Source organism: Rhinopithecus bieti, unplaced genomic scaffold, assembly GCF_001698545.2.
Source record: "Rhinopithecus bieti isolate Rb0 unplaced genomic scaffold, ASM169854v2 scaffold_68778, whole genome shotgun sequence".
Classification (NCBI taxonomy): Eukaryota; Metazoa; Chordata; class Mammalia; order Primates; family Cercopithecidae; genus Rhinopithecus; species Rhinopithecus bieti.
The window spans coordinates 1,846,069-1,873,787 of NW_016827519.1; the positions used below are offsets into that span (position 1 = coordinate 1,846,069).

General features: G+C 49.3%; 1 protein-coding gene across 6 annotated transcripts in view; it reads right to left on the reverse strand.

Annotated features, from left to right (window-relative positions):
- Window positions 1-6,925: 6,925 nt before the first annotated feature.
- DGLUCY (D-glutamate cyclase) overlaps window positions 6,926-27,719 on the reverse strand; it is a 160,959-nt gene continuing 140,165 nt past the window's right edge. For 5 of the 6 annotated variants that reach the window (XM_017863833.1, XM_017863835.1, XM_017863831.1 and 2 more), the window contains exons 11-14: window positions 27,073-27,221; window positions 21,954-22,115; window positions 16,969-17,120; window positions 6,926-7,593 (exon numbers count right to left, since the gene is read on the reverse strand). In XM_017863833.1, coding sequence (XP_017719322.1) covers window positions 7,444-7,593; window positions 16,969-17,120; window positions 21,954-22,115; window positions 27,073-27,221 — 613 coding nt within the window. In that variant the 3' untranslated portion in view covers window positions 6,926-7,443. The remainder of the gene's footprint in view (window positions 7,594-16,968; window positions 17,121-21,953; window positions 22,116-27,072; window positions 27,222-27,719) is intronic. The other variant, XM_017863837.1, reaches the window with a different exon arrangement.

A 27,719-nucleotide genomic window follows, 5' to 3' on the forward strand; every position in this document is an offset into this window, starting at 1 on the left:
CACCTTGGGAGTATGCTGCAGTCCTTATGGGGTAGGGGGTCTTCAACACCAGGGGTCTAGAGGGTCCTTGAAGAACCAAAGGAGTCAGGAAGGGGCAGAGGTTGAACTTCTCAGGGCAAACTCAAGCAGAGCAATTAGGGATTTGCACTTGATTACCCAGAAAATGTTCAAGAAGGACACAGCCCTCGAGTGAAGTAGAGCTTTCTCTCCCTCCACTTGAGATTCATAAAGTGCCACCCAGCTCTACAGTGTGGTGTTGCAAATTTGCTCTGTGGTTTAACTTGGTCAACTCCCTTTTGAGGATAGAGCCCAGTCATGTGGTTTGGAGAATATCACCCACTCTGTCCTTGGCCACATGACCCCTCGTATCTGCTAGGTAGCTGCTCCCCACAGTGAGGGAGGGCTCCATCAGACCACCCCCTCCTCACTAGAGAAGATTCCCAAAGCAGAAGGGCCTGTTGCATTCATCTCTGTGGGGCTGTCCTCGGTGACGGGGCTTTGTTTAGAGAAACCCACATTTGCTGACCTGACTCTTTAGGCTGGAGCGTCTTCTCAACAGTGGCATATGCCATGTTTATCACTGAGGATTAACTGCATCATATTAAAACGTAAATTTGATCTTGGTCATTTAATCCCTCTCTGGGTCAGGCTCCTAGAGTCCTGGAGTGTTCCAGAAGAGTAGATCCTTCTCCTAAACAGACTAAGTAAGGAGAATATTGGGGATTATGACTCCTTTCTCTCCTGAGAGGATGGGTGGAAGAAAAAGTCCATCTGGTATGGAAGGTGACAGAAGCCATTAGGATTTCTTTCTTATTCACCAGAGTTGTTTAGTCAGATGAGGGCTCATCTTCCTGTTTACACACAGGGCTCATCTTCCTGTTACACACACTGGTCTGTGGGTTGGCCAGACAAGAGTGGGAGAAATTTTCAGCACGAAATACATCCCCATCTGCTGATTCCTCTGACTGTTCCAACCAAAAGAGAGCCAGACTCTGACCCTCTTGGCTTGTTGCTTTTCTGAATAACCCGCTTCTTGTAGCTGGTGATCCTGAAGCCTCCATCCCTGGAATTCATCTGGCAAGACAGTTGTCCCTGATGATATTATGATTTGAATGTCCCCTCCAAAACTCAGGCTGAAATTTCATTGCCATTGTAACTATGCGAAGAGGTGGGATCTTTAAGAGATGTTAGGTCATGGATTAATGCTGTTATGGTGGGAGAGAGTTTGTTATCGGGGGAGTTCAGCCCGCTTTTTTTTCTCTCTTAAGAGCTTGCTTGCCTTTCTGCTTTCTGCCATGAGATGACCCCTGCCAGATGCTGGCACCATGCTCTTGGACTTCCCACTCTCTAGAATCATAAGCCAAAGAAATGTATGTTCTTTATAAATAACCTAGTCCATGGTATTCTGTTATAGCCATAGAAAATGGACTAAGACAGATGGCATTAATCCTGAGGTTATGATGGTGCCCAGTACTCTGGGGAAATGTTGGGATTTCAATTCCATTTGCTTTAATTCAACAACTTTCAGAAGAATACTGCTAAATTACATGTTAGATATCAGTGCGGGCATATACCAGAGAGGTCATAATATCCAGTTCCCTCTCCATGAAGCCTCCTCTCTGCATTCCCCAAAAATGATAGTCCAGTCTCTCTACAAACGCCGCCAATGACAACTCACTACTACCCAAGACGACTAATTTCAGGGTTGGGCAGAAAACTTCATGCAAAGTCCAATGAGAGGCTGCTTTCTGGCAAGTCTTTCCCAAAGTGATGGCAGTGATTCAGGTCCTTCCATCACCAGAGTCCATCATCTTGGGGTCTTCCCTTTTCACCCACACAGGTAAGGGGAAGCAGCAAAAAGAGAATCTCACAGGGGTTTTTGGCCAAGTGTGGAAATGGCGAATATCCCTGCTACTCACACTCCATTGGTCAGATCCCAGTCATGTGGCCTCAACCTAACTGCAAGTGAGGCTAGGGAAGGTAGTTTTCCTACGGATGCAGGCAGAATTGGTGAGCATCTGGCCATTCTCTGACAGGCAGCTCTTCAAGCCACCTCAACTTAACAGGTTTTTTGTTTTGTTTTGTTTTGTTTTTTTGAGACAGAGCCTTGCTCTCTCACCCAGGCTGGAGTGCAGTGGCACAATCTTGGCTCACTGCAACCTCTGCTTCTCAAGTTCAACCAATTCTCCTGCCTCAGCCTCCCAAGTAGCTGGGATTACAGGCATGTGCCACCACACCCAGCTAAATTTTGTATGTTTAGTAGAGAAGAGGGTTTTGCCATGTTGGCCAGGCTGGTCTCAAACTCCTGGCCTCAAGTGATCCACCTGCCTTGGCCTCCCAAAGTTCTGGGATTACAGGCATAAGCCACCACATCCAACCCTAAACTTAAGAGGTTTTAAGCGCCCACCTTCCTGTACCTTCATCTAAACAAAATCCCCTTCTTCAAATGTGATGCCTGGAATGTGAAGTGAGACCAAGTCTGTCTGACCTGCCGCGTGGAGAACAGGCCCATTTTCCTCTCTGCTTCTTTACTTCTGGTGAGAAATCTTATTGCTGACACACATTGAGTTTATGTGAATTGCTGGTAAGCCACATCCTCTCCACCCTGCCTAGAGGCAGTGGTTTTTTGAATCTAAGAGTTAGACTTCATTGTGCAGCCAGTGGAAGCCACATGGAGTGGGCGGGATGTAGCAGAATGCAGTGGGCTGGACCAAGTTGGGACTGGTGGTCAACAGAGCCCGTGCAATGAGGGGCAAGGAACAACCTCAGAGGAATGCCTTTCCCTGCTGAGTGATGGAGGGGCCAGAGGACCTCCAGGGGACTAAGGAGCCCTGACCTGCTTAGCTGGCTCACTTGTCTTTGATCCACCTCCTGCAGGGTCTGTGTGGCTCATTCTCTCCTCTAGGTGCCAAGGTCCCCAGCCTGCCCTTGTTATCCATGGAGCATCCTACGCACTGTTCACCAGGACTACCTCCCCTCAGTGTTCTTGGAAATGCCCAGCAATGCTTCTATGTCCCACAAATCCATTCTGGTTGGCACCAGGCCCATATCTCACCTTAAGCCACCCCATCATTCCCTGCATGTCATCTCCTATCCCCCTGTAACCAGCTTCTTCAGGCTGCAGCCACACTCACCATGGCCACCCCATGGATACAGGTGCTTCCCCAAAGCACAGTCAAGGCTAGGATAAAAGAGCAAAGCTGAACAAAACTTTACTAAAGGTCTGAGCAGGAATCCTATAGTGGAATGGACAAGCATCAAAACTGGATTCTGGAACACAGAGCTCCTGTGGTCCTTGGGCTAGGCCCTGCTAAGGGGTCTTCTCCTGACCCTCCCTTGCACCCGAGCCCCTGATGTGGGAGCACGGGCCTGCCTCTCCCTGTAGCGGGGATGTGTTACTGAGTCTAGGACCCTTATTCTCAGCTTTTTCTGGGCTCAACCTGGTGTCAGCCTCTTTCCCAAAGAACTGGAATCCTCTCCCTATGAATTTTTGCCCATAGTGAAGATAACCCATTATGTGGTTTTATGCCTGAGACTCCTCCATGCCAAAAGAGAATTCTGCTGTTACTACTGCAAAACCAAAGGCCCATTTGTGTCTTCCCCCAAAACATGAGTTAGAAGCGTGCTGGCAGCTTTACCATAGTGAGGACTTCTCTCTTCTAGCCATCAAGATTGCAGAAACAGGCCGTGCGTGGTGGCTCACGCCTGTAATCCCAGCACTTTGGGAGGCCGAGGCGGGCGGATCACGAGGTCAGGAGATCGAGACCATCCTGGCTAACAAGGTGAAACCCCTTGTTACTAAAGGGGTAGTAACCCCATTTAGTAGAGAAACCCCATCTCTACTAAAAATACAAAAATTAGCTGGGTGTGGTGGCAGGTGACTGTAGTCCCAGCTACTTGGGAGGCTGAGGCAGGAAAATGGTGTGAACCTGGGAGGTGGAGCTTGCAGTGAGCCGAGATTGCACCAGTGCACTCCAGTCTGGGCGACAGAGCGAGACTCCATCTAAAAAAAAAAAAAAAAAAAAGATTGCAGAAACGTTGGGGTACATTCTCAATCAGAGGCCCTTGCTACATGGAACTCTGCAGTCCCAAATCAGGGACAAAAATCCTAATTAGAGGACACGTGACCAGGGAGGCTGCAGAGCTGAGGTGGCTTCACCGAGCCATGAGATGCCACAGAGGCCCATGTGGTTGAGTTCTCAGGATGTCGGAGGTGTCAGCCCTGCTGCCGCAACAGCATGAGCATAGCCCCTGCCGGTGGGAACTCCCCTAGAATGACAAGGGAGACCTGGAGAGCCCCAACCCCAGCGGCTTCTGCCCAGGGCTGCATCACGCCCCTGCATAGGGAGAACTGCAGTGAGTCCCAGACCACTGTGCTACATCCTAATGCTTAACTGCTGTGTGTACAATGCGGGGTTCATTTTCACCCTGTGTTCTATTCTCACAACTGTTGCTCCTTAAAGAACGAAACTCAACCTGTTTAAGGAAATGAAGGAAAACTAAGCAGGTTCAACAAACATTTGGGGTCATGGCTGCCAAGCTGGACTCCCCTGATCCGGGTGAGTCAGCTGTCACTCAGCAGTGCAACCAGCACAGGATATTGTAAGAGTGTAATGGGACACTGTCAGTGACTCAATTTCTAATGTTGTTGGGCACCGTGCAGTGGGAGCTTGTGAAAGAGATAAGGGCAAGTGACTGGAGTTGTTCAGGAGGACTCTGAGCCACCTGAGCACTGGACGGGCCTGACTCACCCACAGGGTGAGGCTGCCCTCCTACACAAGGGTCTGGGCTCAGGGGGTGCAGGGGAGCAGATAGAGAGGAGGTGGAATAGTGTCAGGGTGAGGTGAGGGGCAGCAATGGTGATAAATGTTAGGCTCTTCAAAGGACCTTTTGCCGGCCGGGCGCGGTGGCTCAAGCCTGTAATCCCAGCAATACCCAGCAAAACGTTGGGAGGCCGAGACTGGGTGGATGCACGAGGTGCAGGAGATCGAGACCATCCTGGGGCTAAGCAACGGTGAAACCCGCTCTCTACTAAAAATATAGCAAAAAATCTAGCTGGGCCGAGGTGGCGGGTGCCTGTAGTCCCGCTAACATCCGGGAGGCTGAGGGGGCAGGAGAATGGCGTAAAAACCCGGGAGGGCAGAGCTTGCAGTGAGCTGAAGATCGCGGCCACTGCACTCCAGCCTGTGCAAGCAGAGTCGAGAACTCCGTCTCAAAAAAAAAAAAAAAAAAAAAAGAGGACCTTTTGCCTTAGTAAACAAAATGCTGTTTGGAAAAAAAAAAAAAAACATTTCAAAGGTATAAATATTTTGGTGGTGGTAGGAGTAAATCTTCTGTAAAGCCCAAAAACTTTGTAAATATGTATTCTACATTTGTACATTTTACCATTTTCCTTTTTTGAGACAAGGTCTTGCTATGTCACCCACGCTAGAGTACAGCGGTGTGATCACAGCTCACTGCAGCCTCAAACTCCTGGGCTCAAGTGATCCTCCCACCTTAGCCCTATGAGTAGCGGGGACTACAGGTGCATACCACCATGCCTGGCAAATTTTAAAAACTTTTTTTGTAGAGATGGGATTTCACTATGTTGTCCAAGCTGAAGCTGGTCTCAAACTTCTGGGCCCACAGGATCCTCCCACCTTGGCCTCCCAAAATGTTGAGATCACAGGTGTGAGCCACCATGCACGGCTGCTTGACTATGTCCTAATCATAATAATACCCCCTCATCGCAGGGAATATGTTCCAAGATCCCCAGTAGATATTACTGAACTCGACTGCTGTCAGTTGCAACACGTTTCTGTTCATGTCTTCCACCCACACATGTAATGCCTTTTCCCTCTTAACTAATCACTTACCACACATTGTGGCTAGAACTTTTGCAGCTTGAAGTTTGACAACAAAACTAGCACACGTTTCTTTTTCCTTCTCAATTCTTTTTTTTTTTTTCGTTTTGCTTGTTTGTTTTGAGACAGTCTCGCTCTGTCGCCCAGGCTGGAGTGCAGTGATGTGATCTCAGCTCACTGCAACCTCCATCTCCTGGTTTCAAGCAATTCTCCCGCCTCAGTCTCCCGAGTAGCTGGCATTACAGACACCCACCACCACACCCAGCTAATTTTTTCTATTTTTGGTAGAGATGGGGTTTTACCATGTTGCCCAGGCCAGTCTCAAACTCCTGAGCTCAAGTGATCTGCCCACCTCAGCCTCCCAAAGTGCTGGGATTACAGGCGTGAGCTACAGCGCCTGGCTTTTCTTTCTTTCTTTTTTTTTTTTTTAAGAGTCTCACTCGGTCGCCCAGGCTGGAGTGCAGTGGCTCGATCTTGGCTTACTGCAACCTCCATCTCCTGGTTTCAAGCGATTCTCCCGCCTCAGTCTCCCGAGTAGCTGGGATTACAGACACCCGCCACCAGGCCTGGCTAATTTTTTCTATTTTTGGTGGAGACAGGGTTTAACTATGTTGTTCAGGCCAGTCTTAAACTCCTGAGCTCAAGTGATCTGCCTGCCTCAGGCTCCCAAACTGCTGGGATTATAGGAGTGAGCCACCAGGCCCGGCCTCCTTCTCAATTTCATGGATAGAAAATTAATTCTTACCATAGATCTTAGTAGCCTCAATATATGAACTTTTTCTTTATTAAGTCAAGAACTTTCACCTTTTCACTTAAAGGAAGCCCTTTATGGCCTCTCTTTGGCATATCCAAATTGCCAGCATCCCTGCTCTTGCACTTTGAGGACATTACTAAGTTAAATAAGAGGGACTTGAATATAAGCACTGCAATACCATGACAGTGGATCTGATCACCTGCTGAGTGACTAGCAGGCAGGTGGTGTATACAGCACTGGTACCCTGGACAAAGGGAGGATTCATGTCCTAGGTAGGATGGAGCAGGATGGTGCAGGATTTCATCACAATATTCAGAATAGTACACAATTTAAAACTTAAGAGTTGTTTATTTCTGAAATCTTTCACTTAGTATTTTCGGTCTGCAGTTGGCCATGAGTAACTAAGACCACGATTAACAGAAACCACGGGTGAGGGAGGATGACTGGAGTCTGGAGTGTCCTACATGGCCTGGGAATATTTGTTCTCATGCTCTGCCTGACAGTTAATTGCTCACAAGTGTCCCCAGAAGTAACTGTCGAGAAGATTCTCGCAGGAGACCACGTGGGTGGCCTGAAGAAGCCAGCGTGAAGGAGGGTTGAAATCAATGCCTTGAGAGTCTTAGGCACTGTCCTGTGGCAAGCCCCAGAGAAATGTTGTCCTTTGTCCACAGCACTTGCACTAACCCCTCCCAGAAAGTGGGCATGCAGTTTCCCAGGCCAGGCGAGTGTTCGTTGCTCACCAAATACCAGTGTTTACTAGCAGGATTGTCGCCAGAAGCAGCTGCATTCTCCCCAGATGCAGAACTGCCCATTGGTAGGGACTCTGCTCACACGGAACATGGACGGTTACACCTGCACCCTGGTGACGTCCACCAGCTTCTGGATCATCTCGGCATGGGTGTTGTGGAAGGGCAGCCCATCCACCTCCATGCCCACGATGCCTGAGATACCATTCCGGACTTTGTGCTGCACCAAGATGCCCAGCATTTTTTCTTCCTGGAAAAAAATGGGGCAGAAATAGGAGTGGAGGGGGAGGAAAAAGAAATTTCATTTATACACATTTATAAGTGAGAAGGATCCTTTGCCTTGACATACTCGCTTTTTTAAAAAGTAAAATTTTGGTTTAAAATATTAATACCATTGGAAAAGTCATGAAAAATAACAGTGTCCTCCATCATAGCTCATTGGCCCCCAAATCCACTCCCCAGAAGCAATCAGGGGAATAGTTTGGGCTGCTTCTTTTGGTAGTTACTGTTATGTAACTAAATATGCTTTAATGGAAACACACGGTTTCTTAGTTTGTCCATTTTTAGAGATGGAGTCTTGCTATATTGCCCAGACTGGTATCAAACTCCTGGCCTCAAGTGATTCTTCTGTCTCAGCCTCCTGACTAGCTGGGACTATAGGTGCACATCACTGCGCCCGGCTAGCCTGCATTTCCTTAACCCCGAAGATTCACTCCTCCTGCAGGTGCAGTGCAGGCTACTTCCTGCCCATCAGTTCCTCCCAGCCCTGGATTATCTGCCAATGGTCTTTGTGCCAAAGACCCCCATTTCTCCTGCGACCTCTGTTAGCCTAATGTGGAGCATGTGCCAAATCCTGCTGCTGTTGCCGTCTAGACATGACCAGTGTGACTGTGGGAGTGGGAGTACCTAGGTGTAGCAGAGCCACAGAGAATACAAGCCCCCATCCTGAAGCCGCAGCCCAGGGCCTAGCAGGCAGAGTGGTTTGGGGATCAGACAGATCTGACTTGAGTCTTTCCTGGCAGGAATTTTAACTTTTCTGTGCCTCAGTGTGCTTATCTGTAAAATAGGGAGGGTGATGATAAAACTACTCATCCTGCCTCCTTTAGAGGGTTGTTCTGAGGATTAAGTGCAAGCAAAAGCACCTAGCAGGGTCCTTGGCACACAATAGGTATTCACAAAATGAGGGTGATTTTATTGGCAGAGCTAGGTCTTCTGGCCTATTAGCCTAGAGCTTTCTCCCTTTGCTTTCCTGTTGGTAAAAAAAAAAAAAAAAAAAAAAAAAAAAAAAAAAAGTGGTTTGATCCTCTTCCATCCCCCCTCCTTCCAAAAATAAAGTCCCAAAGAACCACTTGCCTAAGCCACTAATGTGTCTGTCCCTAGTGAACAGCTCAAGTTCCCCTAAGGACAGTGAGTCTTAAGTGAAGGCATAAAGCAAGTCAAACACATCCTTCCTCTTCTTCCTCCTCCACAAACAAAGGCGGGAGGTGAGAGGAAGGAACCTAAGGAATCTAGAACAGGACATTAGGACAGATATAAGAAGGCTCTCTCCCTGCTCAGGCATTTGCTCATTCATCCCACCATTGATCAAAGGTTTATTGAACACCTGCTGTGTATGTGCCAGGCCCTGAACCAGGGATACAGTGGTGAATGTGACATGGTTCCTGCCCCATGGGGTACAGAGTCTAGTTGAGTAATCAGGTAGTCATAGTACAGGATGTCACAGCACAGAGCAGGGATACCCAACCCAGCTTATTGGCATGGCTCAGGGAACATTTTCTGGAGAAGAGGTGTTATGGACTGAATATGTACCCCCAAATTTTGTATGCTGAACCTAATCCTCAATTGTTGGAATTTGAAAGTGGGGTCTTTGGGAGGTAATAAGGTTGAGATGAGGTCATGAGAGTGAGGCCTCATGATGGGATAAGTGCTCTTATAAGAAAAAGAGAAACCAGAGCTCTCGCTCTCTCCACCATATGCGGACACAGTAAGGCGGTGGCCACCTGTAAGCCAGGAACAGAGTCCCCACCAGTGAATCAAAACTATTGGCACCTTGATGTTGGACTTCCCAGCCTCTAGAACTGTGATAACTAAATTTCTGTTGTTCAAGCCACCTAGTCTATAGTATTTTTTATTTAATAGCAGCTTGAGCTAAGACAAGGGACAACTAGGATCAGAGGCGATGAAAGAATAAAAACGAGCCAGCTGAGAGCCCTGGAGGGTCACTCACTGATAACTTTTTCTAAATAATAAAGAAAGCATTGGCAAATGTCAACTGCAAACTGTCTCTTCACAGCTGGCCTGAGAGCCTGCATTTCTGTTCTGCCCTGGGGGCCAAGAAGGATGTTCCTCTGTGGGAGGGAGGCCCTAAATCATTTCCACTTTCACATGTGTCCTTTGTCCAACAGTCCCTTCTCAGGAGCTACCCACCCAGAATGGCATTTCCCGCCCTTTGTTTGGGCTTTTTCCTCTCGCTTCTCTTCTCCACTGGTCATATCCTCTCTTTATGGGGGAATGTTTCTGGGACTCCTGGGGCCATTTCCTCATAGTACACTGTTTTCCCTCACCATTCTCATCCTTCTGGCCTCCAGGAAGGGCTGTGGGGTCCTCAAGGTGCACGCGATCAGCCAACAGGTTTGGAGCTGACTGGCACCCAGCCTCTAAGAGACACAGGGACCAGCTGGGCCAATAGCTACTCTCTGCAAATTTCCAAGAATCACGGAATGACCATGCCATCTTCTAAGAGGCAGAGGTGGTAACAGTGGTGGAGGAGAATCACCAGGTAGCAGCTGGAGGGCAGCTGGAGGGGGCCCAGAGGCCACTGCACCAGTCCAGGCTGAGACAACAGAGCAGGAGAGGAGGAATGAAGGACCCAAGTGAGGGAGAGTAGACAGGGCTTGGATGGGGACAGAGGCCCCAGGATTGCTGAGTGTGTGGATGCTGAGTGTGTAGAGGCTGAGTGTACGGGTGCTTGCTATTAAGTCACAATGGGAGCATGGTGGGTGGATATTTATGGGAGGTGATGATGCTGTTCAAAGTGGGGTGCCTTCTGGGAAGCTGGAACTGTTTTGTGTCTTAATCTTGTTGGTGGTTGCAAGCGTGTATACCTATGTAAAAATTCATCCAACTGTACACTTAAGGTATACACACTATTGTATGTTAATTATACTTTAACAAAAATAAGTTATAAAGAATAGTAGGGCGAATGAAAGTGCTGAAAGAGAATGGAAGCCCAGAATGAGGCCCGAGGCTATTCCTGCCTCCCTGCATCACTGATCCATCAAAGCATTCATCCTTCCATCTGCTCACCCATCTACCCATCCATCCATGCATGCATCCATCTATACATCCATCCCTCCCTCCATCCCTCCATCCACCCACCTACCCACCCATCTACCCATCCATCCATGCATGCATCCATCTATACATCCATCCCTCCCTCCATCCACCCACCTACCCACCCATCTACCCATCCATCCATGCATATGCATCCATCTATACATCCATCCCTCCCTCCATCCCTCCATCCACCCACCTACCCACCCATCTATCCATCCATCCATCCATTATCCATCCACCCACCCATCTACCCACCCATCCATCCATCCATCATCCATCCATCTATTATTCATCCATCCCTGCATCCACCCATCCATCCATCAAACCATGCATCCATCCATTATCCATCCATCCCTCCATCCACCCATCCATCCTTCCATCCACCCACCCATCCCTCCATCCACCCACCCATCCATCCATCCATCCATTATCCATCCATCCCTCCAACCCTCCATCCCTCCCACCATCCATCCATGCATCCATCATCTCTCCATCCAACATTTCCTGAGTGCCTTCCCTGGGCCAGGACCTGAAGTAGGGACAAATGAGTCATCATTTGTTCCTCCAAGAGCTCTCACTCTTTGGCCTCTCACTCCCTACCTACCACTGGGCATGTGAATAACAGGGTCCTCTTCTGTTTCCCCAACCCACATGGCTGCTATGCCCTGGGCTGATGGAATATTGCACATCCATGCTCACCATGGGTGCTCAGTAACTGCCCTGGAGCCGAGATGGAGCAGAGAGGGGCTGGGAGACTGGCCAGAGCCCTCAGGCAGCCCCCTTCAGCCTCCACTTCAAGGCAGTGATACAAAACAGGCCCAGCTGCTGTGTTCCTCTTCCCCAAGTACTGGGTGGAGGTAGGGGAAGTCCAGGAAACCTTTCCTGGTATTTGTTTATACCATGAGCCCCACGTCTCCTTAGCCTCTTTCCTGCCCAGGCATCAGCTTCCTGGCATTGGCTCACCCCTCCCAGGGAGTGCCTCTTCTTTGTGATCTCTTGTAAAGGGCTGGCATGAGATGGGCTGGGATATGAGGTGAGGCACTCCCTTGGCCCTGGGCTCTGGCACAGGCAATGACGAGGCGGGCAGGAACGTGGTGCTGAGGCTTCCCATGGAGCAAGATGGGGCTCGTATAATCATGGTCTCACCTTGCAATAGGCAGGGGAGAGCTGGCTGCCTGGGCTGGGCTGGGGAGTGTGGCAGCGGGAGAAATAGCTCCATCTGCCACCTGGCCACACAGGGAAAGACAGGCAGTCCCATGTGACGCCACACGGCATCTGGAGGCCCCAGCTCTGTCTTGGCCTTCACCTCCTTCTGCGCTGGCTGTGGGAGCTCTCCTTGGCATAGGCCACCTGCTGCCACCATCAAGCCTGGCTCAGGGACACCCTGACACCTGCCCCAGCCTGACTGAAGTAAAGAAAGGACCTTGTCATGATAAGAAGGATGATGATGATAATGATGGTTGGCATTTATTGAACACTTACTACTAATCCATGCCAGACACTATGCCAGGTGCTTTACACAAAGGAACTCATTTCATCTTCCAATCACCCAAAAAGTAGACCTGTTATGACCCTACTCGAGGAAACTGAGGAATGCTGAGGTTGGAGACTTGCTCAAGGCTGAAGTGGGTGGAGCCAGGACTTGAACCAAGCAGTCAGTCAGGGCCTGTGACCTTCCTAACCACCACTTCACTCACCCAAGGCAGGCCAGATGTTTTTATAAAGGACTTGGTCCTAGGAAACACAGAAGTCTACAAACTACAGAAGCACAGAGAAGAGAGTGGCCCTAATCCAGACCAGCATCCAGGCAGAGCCGGCCTGGCTATCTGCTGTCTGAGGCCCCCATCAAGCTGGGGGAAGATGGTCCCATGAGGGGCTTCCCGAGGCCTCATCCTTGGAGGTCTTCAGTCCCTCCCAGGGACCCACCCCCTGCCCAGAGCCCTGTCACCCGGCCGAACTGCAGCATCTTGGCCCCCAAGCTGAGAAAGACCAAGTTCTCCAGCTCCTTAGCTCCAAGCCCTCCTTATCAGCCCTTGCAGGTACCACCTGAGTGTCCCTGTAAAGTGTCATCAATTGGCTCTTGGCTCTTGATGACGTCTGAGGAATGCTTGCCCTCAAGTACAACCCAAGGGCACTGCCTCTCCCTCACTCTGAGGCTCCCCTGGGCCAAGAGCCAGAGTGGGCAAGGTGTGCCTGGGTAGTGGTGTCCACCTTCCCTGGCCTCCTCGGCAAGGTGCCCACTTCTACCACACTCACAGTCAGATCCCTAAGAACCCCGTCCCCAAATGCAACTCACTGAGCAGAGCTGTGGGACATTTCTCTGCCCCAACCAATCAAGCTTTGCCACTAGCTCAGGCCACAGCTCTGCCCAGCATCTCTAGATGACTCAAGGACCCCCACGTAGTGACCTGCAGAACTCTAGCTATTCTAGATTCTAGCTATTTCCCTTGCACACTGTATGGCTTCATGTCCTCATACCTTTGCTTATGTGGTTTCTGCTGCCTAGAAGGCCTTTTCCATCCTTCCTTACCTGGCTACTTATATCCTACTCACTCCTCAAGATAGCTCAGTGCCACCTCCTCCAGGCAGCCTTCCCTGAACTCTCTGAGCTAAGCACTGTTTTCTGTGCTCCCACAGAAGCTTTTTTAAAATTTAAAAAAATTTTTTTTTTTTGAGACAGGGTCTCACTCTGTCATCCAGGCTGGAGTGTAGTGGCATCATCATGGCTCACTGCAACCTCCGCCTCCCAAGTTCAAGTGATTTTCATGTCTCAGCCTCTCGAATAGCTGGGACTACAGGTCCCAGCCACCATGCCTGGCTAATTTTTGTATTTTCAGTAGAGATGGGGTTTCACCATATTGACCAGGCTGGTCTTGAACTCTTGGCCTCAAGTGATTCTCCCGCCTCAGCCACAAAGTTCTGGGAATACAGGTGAGAGCCACCACGCCCGGCCTCCCACTGAAGCTTACTCTGCCCATTACATCTTGGCTCCTGAAACTGCCTGTCACGTGTAGTCTCCCCAGTGGACCCTGAGTCCCCCACCCAGGGAGACTCCTCATTGTCCCCTAGAGCAAGCCTGGGCCTGCCCAGGAGAGGGGCTCAACAAACATGTGTTTGTACTTTTGCTTTTAAAAATCCCCATTTTAGGCCAGGCACGGTGGCTCACGCCTGTATTCCCAGCACTTTGGGAGGCTGAGGCTGAGGCAGATCACTTTAAGTCAGGAGTTCAAGACCAGCCTGGCCAACATGGTGAAACCCTGTCACTACTAAAAATACAAAAATTAGCCAGGTGTGGTGGCGTGCACCTGTAATCCCAGCTACTCAGGAGACTGAGGCAGGAGAATCGCTCAAAGCTGGGAGGCAGAGGTTGCAGTGAGCCAAGACTGCTCCACTGTACTCCAGCCTGGGCGACAGAGCGAGACTCTGTCTCAAAAAAGAAAAAAAAAAAAACCCATTGTATGTTCTTTATGAGGGTGGTACATTATTAATCGATTTATGAAGGACTGGGTAGAAATACAGAAGGAAAAGTTTCCATCTGCATGTTGGGCTGTGTGGATTTCTTTGGCTGCATTTGTTCTTTTGTGTCTGCGTGAATCAGGAATCATGTGTGAAGCAGCCCATGCGTGTTTTTTTCCAGTTCAGATCCAGGAAGTATAAAGAAAGCACAAAAGGCCCTCTGGGCCCCTCGAGGGCAGACCATTTCCTTCTGAAAATGTCACCACAGCTGCCTGAGCTCCCCCTCCCCCATCCCTCTTCCCTGGCACTACCAGGAACTGGGACACTTCTGAGTGGTATTGGGAAAAGCCCAGAGAATGGAGTCACAGAGACCTAGACTCGGATCCCAGCTCTGCCTCTCAGCTGGGTGGTCTCAGGCAAGCCACCGGCTTCTCAGAGCCCCAGCTCCCTTGTCTGTAAAATGGGAATGACACCACCAATCCAGGCAGATGCTGGGGAGAAAAAGAGGCCAGAGGCAGGAAGGAGAAAGATACAGAGAAACAGAGAGGGAGGGACAGACAGAAGGAAAAAGGGAAGAGACAGGGTGCAAGATAACAGAAAAGAAAGACAGAAAAGAGCCTGGGCGTGGTGGCTCACGCCTGGAATCCCAGCACTTTGGGAGGCTGAGGCAGGTGGATCACCTGAGGTCAGGAGTTCAAGACCAGCCTTGCCAACTTGGTGAAATCCTGTCTCTACTAAAAATACAAAAAAAATTAGCTGGGCATGGTGGTGGGCACCTGTAATCCCAGTTACTCGAGAGGCTAAGGCAGAAGAATTGATCGAACTTGGTGGGTGGAGGTTGCAGTGAGCTGAGATTGTGCCACTGTACTCCAGCCTGGGTGACAAGAGTGAAACTGCCAAAAAAAAAAAGACAGAAAAGAGGCAGCAATGCAGATGTCTGGTTGCAGACGTTAGGAGGTATCGGGCCTGCCCACTGGCAGGGGACTTGCAGCAATGGCCCACCCAATCTCGGGCTCTTCTGCAGGCTCAGTGCTCAGGAGCCTCCTGCCTCTTGGATTTACCTTCCCATCTCCCCAGACCTTCCACACTCTCTTCCGCAACCTTCGACACCCACCTGTAATCCCTCAGGCTGCTGTCCGCTCACAGGCTGCTGTCCGCTCACATCTAACCCAGGATTTAGATGGAAAGTCAGAGCTTTGGCCCCATTTTCCCAAGGTCCAAATTACCCAGGAAGATTCCCCAAGTAGGTGTCCCGTTAGGGACTGAGGCACTATGGATGTCCCGCAAGTCTGGTCCACCAGCTTCTCCTCCAGGAGGGGCAGGTCCCATCTCCTTGAGGAGCCCCAGAGGAGGCAGGTTAGAGCCTGGAATTGGTGTTAGGGGTGGGGCTTGCTCTACAGGGACCATGGAAATTGAGGACCAAGGAAGGAAGGGCCAGTCCCGCCACCACCTCGCTGCTCAGGCTTGGGTGCTGGGCGCTGGGCGCCTCTCTTTTGCATTTTCCCCATATGCATGTGTGAGTTCACATAAGTTAGACAGGCACACGTTGATGCCCTTCCTCTGCACTGGGCTAGAGCGTACCTAGAACTGCAAACACTCCAGAGCATGGGCTCTGCAGTCGGAGGAGCTCAGACAAAAGCCACCTGCTGCTGCCTCTCAGGGAGAGTCCTCAGGAGAAAGTCAGTGTTCTTGGGCCCAGCTAATATGATCTGTCCCTTCCCAAGGATTCTCTCTTTTTTTTTTTTTTTTTTTTGAGACAGGGTCTCCCTCTGTCTCCAAGGCTGGAGTGCAGTGGTGTGAACATAGTTCACTGCAGCCTTGGATTCCTGGGCTCAAGCGATCCTCCCACTTCAGCCTCCCAGGTAGCTGGGACCACAGGTGCATGCCACCGGGCCTGGCTAATTTTTAAAATTTTTTTCTAGAGACGAGGTCTCACCATGTTGTCCAGGCTGTTCTTGAACTTCTGGGCTCAGGTGATCCTCCTGCCTTGGCCTCCCAAAGTACTGAGAGACATGAGTCACCACACCCAGCTGGACCAGGGATTCTTAATGGCCCCAGACTACTTGAAGAATCTGATGAAACCACAGAGTCTTGCCCAGAAAAATACATGTACAGGAACAATTGTGCAAACAGCTTCAGCGGCTCATGGACGTCCTCCTTATGGGCCCTGGGGTCTGAAGCCCTCTTCTACTTTTGTCTCACCCCTTACCTCCTGCTCTCCACCTCAAGAGCTATCTCCCCCAAACCATCACTAAGCCTGTCCTCATCCCCCAAGCCCCTGTTCCCCCCATTCCTCCCACTGGGATTCCTCTCCTTCTACCCGGCTTATTCCTTGCAGCCTCCAGCCCACAGGATTCTCTTCCCACCTTGTCTGTCCCCCTTAGCACTTTCCTTAGTATGACTGATTGACTCACTCTGGAGGTTTTAGGGGCCTCACCGGGTGGTGTGTTCCTTGCAGGAGGCTGATAGGACACCTGCCCACCACTACCAGTATGAAGTACCCACCATGGGTGAGGCATTCGGTTCCTCCAACAATGCTGACAGCACCCATTTTACAGATGAAGAAAATGAGGCTCAGAGAAGCTAAGCAACTCACCTAAAGTCAAACTAGAAGGAATATGGTCACCTGGATCAGGCCTGCCATACGATTCAGGACCACGAGTAGTGTAAAGGGCACCCGATCCAGGAGACCTCTGCTTCAAGGCTGGCTCTGCCTCTGGCTTTTGAGGGGCAGCAGGGTGCCAGCCCTTGGCTTATGGCTTGGGACCTCAGGCCTGCTGCTCATCCAGGGTAAAAGCTGCTTCCAGGCGAGCGGATGGCTGGGGTTTGTTACCTTAATGACCGACGGGAGGGCCTGCATCCAGGCCTGATCTCCAGGTGCCCTGGAGGGTCCGACTGCTTTCCTCAGGTACTGACTGTGGACGGCACATGAGTACAGGATGTAGAGCGCGCAGGCCAAGGCATAGCCTCCCCAGTTAGAAACACCTAGAACAGCAAAACAAGATTCCATCATGGAATTGGAAAAGTCATGTGTCTGTCAGCCTGCCTCTAGGAAGCAGAACTATCTTCAGGACTGGTCCCCAGACCTGTAACACCAGTATCACCTGGGAACCGGCTAGAAACACGAACTCTTTGGCCCCAGCCCAGAACTACTGAATAAAAAGCTCAGCAGGAGAGGAGGGGAAGGAACAAGCTGAATTTTCTTTATTTTTATTTATAATTATTATTATTTTTTGAGACGAAGTCTTGCTCTGTCGCCCAGGCTGGAGTGTAGTGGTGTGATCTCCGCTCACTGCAACCTCTGGCTCCTGGGTTCAAGTGATTCTCCTGCCTCAGCCTCTTGAGCAGCTGGGGCTGCAGGTGCGTGCCACCACACCCAGCTAATTTTTATATTTTTAGAAGAGACGGGGTTTCACCATATTGGCCAGGCTGGTCTCACATCAGGGGCCCGTGCTCCCACATCAGGGGCTCGGGTGCAAGGGAGGGTCAGGAGAAGACCCCTTAGCAGGGCCCAGCCCAAGGACCACAGGAGCTCTGTGTTCCAGAATCCAGTTTTGACCTTGTGATCCACCCACCTCGGCCTCCCAAAGTTCTGGGATTACAGACATGAGCCACTGCACCCAGCCTATCTTTATTTTTAATTTTTTTAGTGATGGGGTCTCCCTCTGTCCCCCAGGCTAGCATGATCATAGCTCATTGGGGTAGAACCTCAAACTCCTGGGCTCAAGTGATCCTCCTGCCTCAGCCTCCCAAGTAGCTGGGATTATAGGTGCACCTGACTGAGTTTTGATAAACCCTCTATGTGAGTCTGATTCAAGCTAAAGTTTGAAAACCCTTGCTCTAAACTACTTAATACACTGCTGATGACCATCAGAAAAAAAGGTTGAGGCAATAACCCTAGAAACCCATTCCAAAACACTCAACATGAAGAAACTCTCCCTTCTGGCTGAGCTGAATCCCCTGTGCCACATGGAGGTCCACCCTCAGAGGGCAGGAAACAACCCCGTCATGCTGGACCACATGGTCTCTTCACGTGCTCAAAGATCACTCCCAGATCAGCCTCAGACTTCCCTTCTTTTTCCATCACAGGCCCAAAGGGCTTATTCCTCAGTTTTGGGACCATCTCCTTGGCTTTTCCCTGGAACCTGCTTGAGTTCTCCATGCAGTTGAAGAAGAATTGATGAAGGCCCTGCTAAGCTCTAGGTGCAGAGCACTACGAAAGAGAGGTCACTCCCGTCCAGGAGAGGAGGGGCTGTGCACACCGTCAGCCATGGGTCACTGTGACTGAGATGTTCATGCAGGATTATGGGAGCATGAGGAGGCAGCACTCATTCTGACCGGTTTAGGAAAGATTCACAGAAAGTGGGTCTTTTAATATGGGCCTCGTAGGGTGGGTAAAATTTTGCCAGAAGAAGGGTGGAGGAATGGGAGTAATTCCAGTTTAAAAAACAAAACAAACAAACAAAAAAAAACTAACAAACAAAAACCCCCTTAGCCAGGCGCGGCGGCTCACGCCTGTAATCCCAGCACTTCAGGAGGTCAAAATGGGCAGATCACCTGAGGTCAGGAGTTGGAGACCAGTGTGGCCAACATGGTGAAACCCTATCTTTACTAAAAGTACAAAAATCAGGAGGGCTTGGTGGCGGGAGCCTGTAATTCCAGCTACTCAGGAGGCTGAGGCAGGAAAACCACTTGAACCTGGGAGGTGGAGGTTACAGTGAGCCAAGATTGTGCCACTGCACTCTAGTCTGGGCAACAGACCAAGATTCCATCTCAAACAAACAAACAAACAAAAAATCTTTAGTGAGTACAAAGGCATGTGGCATGAAAATACAAGGCATATATCAAAATGTGGCAGGTAAAGACCATGTGCTAAAAATAATACTGCATTTTACCGATTTTAAGATGTACTTTTGTTACACTTACATCTCTGAAATTGAGATTACAGATTACAGATTGAGATTAATTGTAATCTCAATTACAATTACAGATGAGATTACAATTGAGATTATGAGATTATAATTGAGATCTCAATTGAGATTACAATTGAGATTACAATTGAGATCTCAATTGAGATTACAGATTGAGATTAATTGTAAGATACTTACAATTAATAGTATCTTACAGTTATAATTGGTTGTGTTTTCCTTAGTAGTATGTAAATTATTGGTAATGATTGTCATCAATTACATTTTTTTTCTTTTTATAAGACAGAGTCTCACTCTGTCACCCAGGCTGGAGTGCAGTGGCACAATCATAGCTCACTGTAACCTGGAGCTCTTGGACTCAAGTGACCTTCCTGCCTTGGCTTCCCAAAGTGCTGGGATTTTTTATTTTATTTATTTATTTTTTGAGATGGAGTCTCGCTCTGTCGCCCAGGCTGGAGTGCAGTGGCGTGATCTCGGCTCACTGCAGGCTCTGCCTCCTGGGTTCACACCATTCTCCTGCCTCAGCCTCCTGAGTAGCTGGGACTACAGGCGCCCGCCACCACGCCTGGCTAATTTTTTGTATTTTAGTAGAGATGGGGTTTCACTGTGTTAGCCAGGATGGTCTCGATCTCCTGACCTCGTGATCTGCCTGCCTCGGCCTCCCAAAGTGCTGGGATTATAGGCGTGAGCCACAGCGCCCAGCATTTTTTTCATTTTTAAATAAAGACAGGGTCTCACTCTGTCACCCAGGCTGGAGTGCAGTGGCACAAGCATAGCTCACTGTAACCTGGAACTCTAGGACTCAAGTGATCCTCTTGCCTTGGCTTCCCAAAGTGCTGGGATTACAGGCATGAGCCACTATGCCTGGCCATCAGTGACATCTTATATTGAATGGAATAGAGTATCTTCTTTGATTGAATATTTACAACATGTGGCATTGTTATAAATGCCTTACACAGACTAGTTCCTGGAGTCCTTACAAGAAGCTTGTGAGGTGTAAGTACTGTTATTATCTCCATTTGAAAACTGGGAAACAGACACAGAGATATCACTAAGCCCAGGTAATATTTAAAAAATTTTTCGTAGAGACAAGTTCCCGCTACATTGCCCAGGCTGGTCTCAAACTCCTAGCGTCAAATGGTCTTCCTGCCTCAGTCTCCCAAAGTGTTAGGATTATATAGCTATGAGTCACTGCACCCAGCCTTCTCCTTCTCTTAACATTGTCGTTTGCAGCCGGGCGCGGTGGCTGAAGCCTGTAATCCCAGCACTTTGGGAGGCCGAGACGGGCGGATCGCGAGGTCAGGAGATCGAGACCATCCTGGCTAACATGGTGAAACCCCGTCTCTACTAAAAAATACAAAAAACTAGCCGGGCGAGGTGGCGGGTGCCTGTAGTCCCAGCTACTCGGGAGGCTGAGGCAGGAGAATGGTGTAAACCCGGGAGGCAGAGCTTGCAGTGAGCTGAGATCCGGCCACTGCACTCCAGCCCGGGCGACAGAGTGAGACTCTGTCTAAAAAAAAAAAAAAACAACAAAAAAAACATTGTCGTTCGCAGGGCAGAAGTTTGAAACTTTAGTGAAGTCCAGCTTATCAACTGTTTCTTTCATGGATAATGTCTTTGGTGTTGTTATCTAAAAAGTCATAATCAGTCAGACATGGTGGCTCATGCCTGTAATCCCAGCACTTTCGGAGGCCGAGGCAGGTGGATACTTGAGGTCAGGAGTTTGAGACCAGTGTGGCCAACATGGTGAAACCCCATCTGTACTAAAAATATACAAAAATTATCCAGGTGTGGTGGCATGTACCTGTAATCCCAGCTACTTGGGAGGCTGAGGCAGGAGAATCACTTGAACCCAGGAAGTTGCAGTGACCAAGATGGCACAAAAAAAAAAAAAAAGAAGAGGAAGAGGAGGAAGAGGAACAGGAAGAGGAAGAAGAGAGGAAGAGGAAGAAGAGGAGGAGGAGGAGGAAGAAAGAAGAAGAAGGAAGAAAGAAGAAGAAGAAGAAGGAGAATGCCCTGGCCTACTTGAAAATGACTCATTTTTCCCTCCCCCTGATGCAAATGAGGGGATTTTTCTCTGATATTCATTGTGAGAACTTGGTTGAGTGCCCAGAGGCAAAACTCACAGAGCACAAGGGCCCTCAGACCACTGTGTCCCCTGGAGTTTTAAACTCTCATACTTGCCCGTACTGAGCCTCCAGCCATTTCTCAATTATGAAAAAGGTTTTCCCACCCCGGCACTGGTTCCCACAAGGTTCCACTCCTCTCCAGACTATGATCAAGAAGTGGGAGACAGCCTTTTTCAGGGATCTGCCAATTTTCTTGAAATTTGGGGTGAGGTCAAAGGAGGAGGCCAGACCTAGAAGGACCTGGACACAGGAAAAGTGGGTCCTGCGGGAAAGGAGCAACAGTGGGAGGCGCAGGGAAGCCCAAGGCAGAAGTAGGTGAAAGGAAAGGTGGAAAGCTTCTTGCATCCTCCAAACACTTACCAGATAATTTTCTTACTGTCCATGCAGATAAAAGCACAGATGACTCTCTTCAGAAAGGCCTTCCTGACCACTGGTCTGAAGTAGCCCTCCCATCACCCTCTCTCAGCTATCTGTACTATCGCCCCCAAAGCTCTCATTACTCTTTAGAATCATCTGACGCGTTTATTCGTCAGGGCTCATTCTCTATCCCCCAGTCCTAGAATGGGAGCTCTGTGGAGCAGGGTCACTGCAGCTATAACCCCGGTGCTCAGAACACTGCCTGGCACACCGTAAATGTTTGTTGAATGAATGAATGAAAGGTCAGAGACTGAGCACCACCTCCCCTCCCTCCCCTGGTGCCCTCTGCACTACTCGCAGAGAAGAGCTTCTGGTCTGGTCAGACTCCAAGCCAGATCCCTCACCCTGGGTAGCCGGCTGGACTGGGCGGCCATCTGAGTGCTCACCAGCAATGACGGCAAAGTCAGACTCCACGTTGCAGGCGATGACATCCCCGTGCCGTATGTGCCTCCTCACAGCCTCCTTGACTTTACCCATTCCAAGCTCATTACCTCCATCACCGACTCCTGAAGGGAAGGGGAGCTGAGTCAGTGCCCGGGACCAGGGCAAAACGGGGAGGCCTGAAGCAAGGCATCCCTACGTGTGCTTGTTGCCTTTTAGAAGGCAAAGACGTTGGCTCTGGATATATTCTCAGACAACCAGGAGTTGTGTTTCTTCCCCTTAGGCCTTCTAGAAACTTCTTTAGTTAAAAATGAGTCCACGTTTGGAACATACCACAGTGTGGGCATGTCCCCTTTTGGGTCACATTCTCCAGCCAAGATGGAGCATGTTCTATGCTCTTGGTGCCAGGCCCATGGGAGATGTGGGTATGGTGACACTCAGGACCTCCCTTCCAGTGGCTCCGGCTCACTGAGCCCCCTGGGGGATCTGGTGCAAAGTCAGTTCTAGAGCTTACTTTAAAGGCTTCTGCTGAAAGAATGTGAAATGTATGTGTTTTAGTTCATTTTAATCTATACCAGAGGGGTGCCTGGTTAACATCTGAAATATCATAATCAGGAATACACACTCCAAGTGTGGTTAGTGAGCATTTGAAAGAGCCCATAGTCTTGAGGCCCATCTGATAGTCCACATCAGAGAATTTGTTAATTAGCATAATAAATGAATGCTAGAATAAATACATATTAGAAATGATTTAATTCATCGGTGAAATGAATGGTGTTCAAGATAGGTGGATTGGCTAAAAATAACTAGCAGGTATATGGATAAGATTTAAAAATCTAGTCTGGGTACAGTGGCTCATGCCTGTAATCCCAGCACTTGGGAGGCCAAAGCAGGCAGATCACTTGAGATCAGGAGTTCGAGACCAGTCTGGCTAATACGGCAAAACCTCGTCTCTACTAAAAGTACAAAAGTTACCCACGTACGGTGGCACATGCCTGTAGTCCCAGCTACTGTGGAGGCTGAGTCAGGAGAATCACTTGAAACTGGGAGGCAGAGGTTGTAGGGAGCTCAGATCACACCACTGCACTCCAGTCTGGGCAACAGAGCAAGACTCCATCTCAAAAAAAACCAAAAACCTAGCAAGCCCTGAAGCATGTACCCTTTGAGGTGGTGCTGTAGATCTGGGGACACAGCTCCTGTGTCCAGATATTTCTGGAGGATTCTGTAAACTAGATGTTCAACCCAGAGGGCTGGACTCCCCAAGCCTACAGAACAGGTACATCATTATCTTTGTGTCTGCTTCTATAAAGGCTTGGAAGATGTGGAAGAATTCTGCCAGAGGCTAGTGTTCACTGTTGTGGGATCTAGATCTGATCCATCTCAAGCATCAGGGACTGGATTTGGCCAAAAGAATGACACAATTGTTGGCCGGGCGCGGTGGCTCAAGCCTGTAATCCCAGCACTTTGGGAGGCCGAGACGGGTGGATCACGAGGTCAGGAGATCAAGACCATCCTGGCTAACATGGTGAAACCCCGTCTCTACTAAAAAATACAAAAAACTAGCCGGGCGAGGTGGTGGGCGCTTGTAGTCCCAGCTACTCGGGAGGCTGAGGCAGGAGAATGGCGTAAACCCGGGAGGCGGAGCTTGCAGTGAGCTGAGATCCGGCCACTGCACTCCAGCCCGGGCCACAGAGCAAGACTCGGTCCCAAAAAAAAAAAAAAAAAAAAAAAAAATGACACAATTGTGAAGGACCAAACACCTTAGATTTATATCCTGATGGTTCTTCTCAGAATAGTTCTCTAGATCTATGATAGCCCACTGAATGAGGGGAATAACACCCACCATGTAACATTGTTATCTCGTCTATAGCTGTCTCCTTTTAGCATCTTATGAATTCCATCTCGTTTGGGCTTCATGTCCATCCTGTCATGGATATCGTGATCCTCACTGTACAGAGCTGGCAGTCCCTGATGGGGGCAGTACCTGGGCAGTCAGTGGAAGGTGGAGACTTAAACCCAGGTAACTTGATTCTCAATTGAGCACTATGCCCATGACATGGCAGTTGCCCATGGAACCTGAGGAATAGGGGGTTTGATGCAGAAGAGGAGAAACAGGAAAATTCAGGAGGTAGCCTTGCTGGGCAGGAGGGTCTGGGGGAGCCACAGGAGGAGACTGGGCTCCTGAGGCCATGAGAAGGCCCAAGGATCTACAAAGGGGGCGGTTCGAAGCCATGAACAGCCAGCTCCACCTGCTTCCTCTGGGATCTCAGGGTTGTCACAGCACAGATGGGGGTCCCATTCTGGGCGTGGGAGGATGGGATTGCTCTAGCAGCTCCCTCAGACCCTGTTCGTCCCTGTAGCCACAGAGACCTCTTTCTTCCTTCTCCACTCTGAGAACCCCTCCCCCACACACTGAGGTCCTCCGCCTGCCCAACCCGAGGGACAGGAAGCTGGAAGCCACCCGCACTGTGTGCACCACACCCACAGCCTCTTCTGGGAAAGGCCAGGGCGATTTGCAGAAACTTTCTAATCAGCCTAGAAGGCTCTCACTGTCTCATCAAAACCTCAAAAGCCAAAGACTAATGAGTCTGGGAAACACTCGGAAACACGGAATGACAAACAAGCCTTCATTACCCCAGGGCCTGAGACCCACCCAGAGGGAAGAAAGGTTCTCCTTGGGGCTTACATTAAACCTTTCAGCAATTCATAAAGGCATGATTCCCTGATAAAGGGCTGGGGCCCCAGGAGTCCGTAGTCTACTCCTAATGCTACCAGCAACACTAATTAGCTGGGCGATCTGAGAAAACCTCCTGGGACTCACCTTACCTGCCTCACGGGGTTTTCAGAGGCTTAAACACTACAATGAATGTGAAGCCTCTTGGAAAAGTACAATGTTTTGTGCAAACACAAATTATCATATTATTATTATTTTTGAGACAGAGTCTCACTCTTGTTGCCCAGGCTGGAATGCAGTGGCACGATCTCAGCTCACTGTAACTTCCACCTCCTGGGTTCAAGCGATTCTCCTGCCTCAGCCTCCTGAGGAGCTGGAATTACAGGTGCCCACCACCATGCCTGGTTAATTTTTTAATATATTTAATAGAGACGGGGTTTTCCCATGTTGGCTAGGCTGGTCTGGAACTCCTGAGCTCAGGTGATTCACCTGCCTCGGCCTCCCGAAGTGCTGGAATTACAGGCGTGAGCCATCGCGCCCAGCCCACATTATTATATTATTAACAATTGGAGGCCAGGCTCAGTGGCTCATGCCTGTAATTGAAACACTTTGGGAGGCTGAGGTGGGAAGGTAGCTTGAGCTCAGGAGTTCGAGACCAGGCTGAGCAATATAGTGAGACCTTATCTCTACCAAAAAAATTTTTTAAAGTTAGCCAAGCGGCCGGGCATGGTGGCTCACACCTGTAATTCCAGCACTTTGGAAGGCTGAGGCAGGTGCATCATGAGGTCAAGAAATCGAGACTATCCTCGCCAACATGGTGAAACCCCGTGTCTACTAAAAATACAAAAATTAGCTGGGCTTGGTGGCATGCATCTATAGTCTCAGCTACTCAGGAAGCTGAGGCAGGGGAATCACTTGAACCTGGGAGGCAGAGGTTGCAGTGAGCCGAGATAGCGCCACTGCACTCCAGTCTGGCAACAGAGCGAGACTTTGTCTCAAAAAGAAAAAAAAAAAAGTTACCTGTCAGGCCTCTGAGTCCAAGCTAAGCCATCATATCCCCTGTGACCTGCATGTATACATCCAGATGGCCTTAAGCAACTGAAGAGCCACAAAAGAAGTGAAAATAGCCGGTTCCTGCCTTAACTGATGACATTCCACCACTGTGATTTGTTCCTGCCCTACCCTGATCAATTGACTTTGAGACAATACACCCTCCCCGTCCTTGCGATAATGTACTTTGTGATATTCCCCCACCCTTGTGTATGTACTTTGTACTATACATTTTCCCCACCCTTGAGAAGGTACTTTGTAATATCCTCCCCCACCCTTAAGAAGGTACTTTGTAATATTCTCCCTGCCCTTGAGAATGTACTTTGTGAGATCTACTCCCTGCCTGCAAAAAATTGCTCCTAACTCCACCACCTATCCCAAACCTATAAGAACTAACGATAATCCCACCACCCTTCACTGACTTTTTTCGTACTCAGCCTGCCTGCACCCAGGTGAAATAAACAGCCCTGTTGCTCACACAAAGCCTGTTGGTGGACTCTCTTCACATGGATGCACGTGACATTACCCAAGCATGGTAGCACAGCCTGTAGTCCCAGCTACTCGGGAGGCTGAGATGGGAGGATTGCTTGAGTCCAGGAGGTGGAGATTGCAGTGAGCTGAGATTGTACCACCGCACACCAGCCTGGGCAACAGAGTGAGACTCTGCCTCAAAAAAAAAAATTGAAATACTAACCATGTATTAGATAATTTTTAAATTAACATGCTTCATAAAATAATATATGGTACATTCGGTCCTATATGACCAAAATAATACGCCATGCTTCAATTTTACTATTGATATTACTTTAATATTAGTTTTATTACTTTAGAGGAGGGCAAATAGAATACGTTTTCCCTCCCTTGCTTGTGGGGATGTTGGATTTCTAAATGGCGGTGTCATTAGTGTCTATACCAACCATAATGAACAAAAACTGTCTTTGCAGTGGAAAATGATGGTCCCCACATAACTCTTTCTGGTCATGTGTTCAATAGTCAATAAAAAGACATTTCAGCTGAGCACGGTGGCTCATGCCTGTAATCCCAGCACCTTGGGAGGCTGAGGCAGGTAGATCACTTGAGGTCAGGAGTTCAAGACCAGCCTGGCCAACATGGTGAAACCTCATCTCTACCAAACATACAAAAATTAGCCAGGCGTGGTGGTGCGTGCCTGTAACCCCAGCTACTTGGGAGGCTGAGGCAGGACAATCACTTGAACCCAGGAGGCAGAGGTTGGAGTGAGCCAAGATCGTGCCACTGCACTCCGGCCTGGGTGACAGAACAAAATTCCATAACAACAACAACAAAAAGATGCTTCACGGGGCCACGTTCTTGGTGCATCCCCAGTACCCCATACTTACCAGTTGATGAGATTCCGGGAATCTTCTTCGCAGCAAGAAAAAGATCGTCAATGGGGTCAACCAAGTGCTTGATGTTCATCTTCCTTGCATTGTAGTAATTGCCATCGGCAGCCCTTCCAGCGCGCTCTATGGCCACCAGGTGGTCAAATCTGCCAGGAAGCAAAGGTCAGAGGGTCCTTACGGAGAGGTGGCTGCTTTGCTGGGTCATGCCTTCTTGTGTTTGTGCGAAGGATGCTTCTCTCTTTCTTTGCTTCCTCCATTACTGCAGAACTTGGTGGCACATCTACTCCAGGCCAGGACCTGTGCTGGAGGCTAGTCTATCAAATCAGTTTAAGATACAACATTGGGGCTGGGCACGATGGTTCATGCCTATAATCCCAGCACTTTGGGAGGCCAAGGCAGGTGGATCACTTGAGGTCAGGAGTTCGAGAACAGCCTGATCAACATGGTGAAACCCCATCTCTACTAAAAAATCAGCTGGGCGTGGTGGTGGGTACCTATAGTCCCAGCTACTTGGGAGGCTGATGCAGGAGAATCGCTTGAACCTGGGAAGTGGAGCTTGCAGTGAGCCAAGATTGCACCACTGCATTCCAGCCTGGGCAACAGAGTGAGACTGTCTCAAAAAAAAAAAAAAAAAAAAAAAAAAA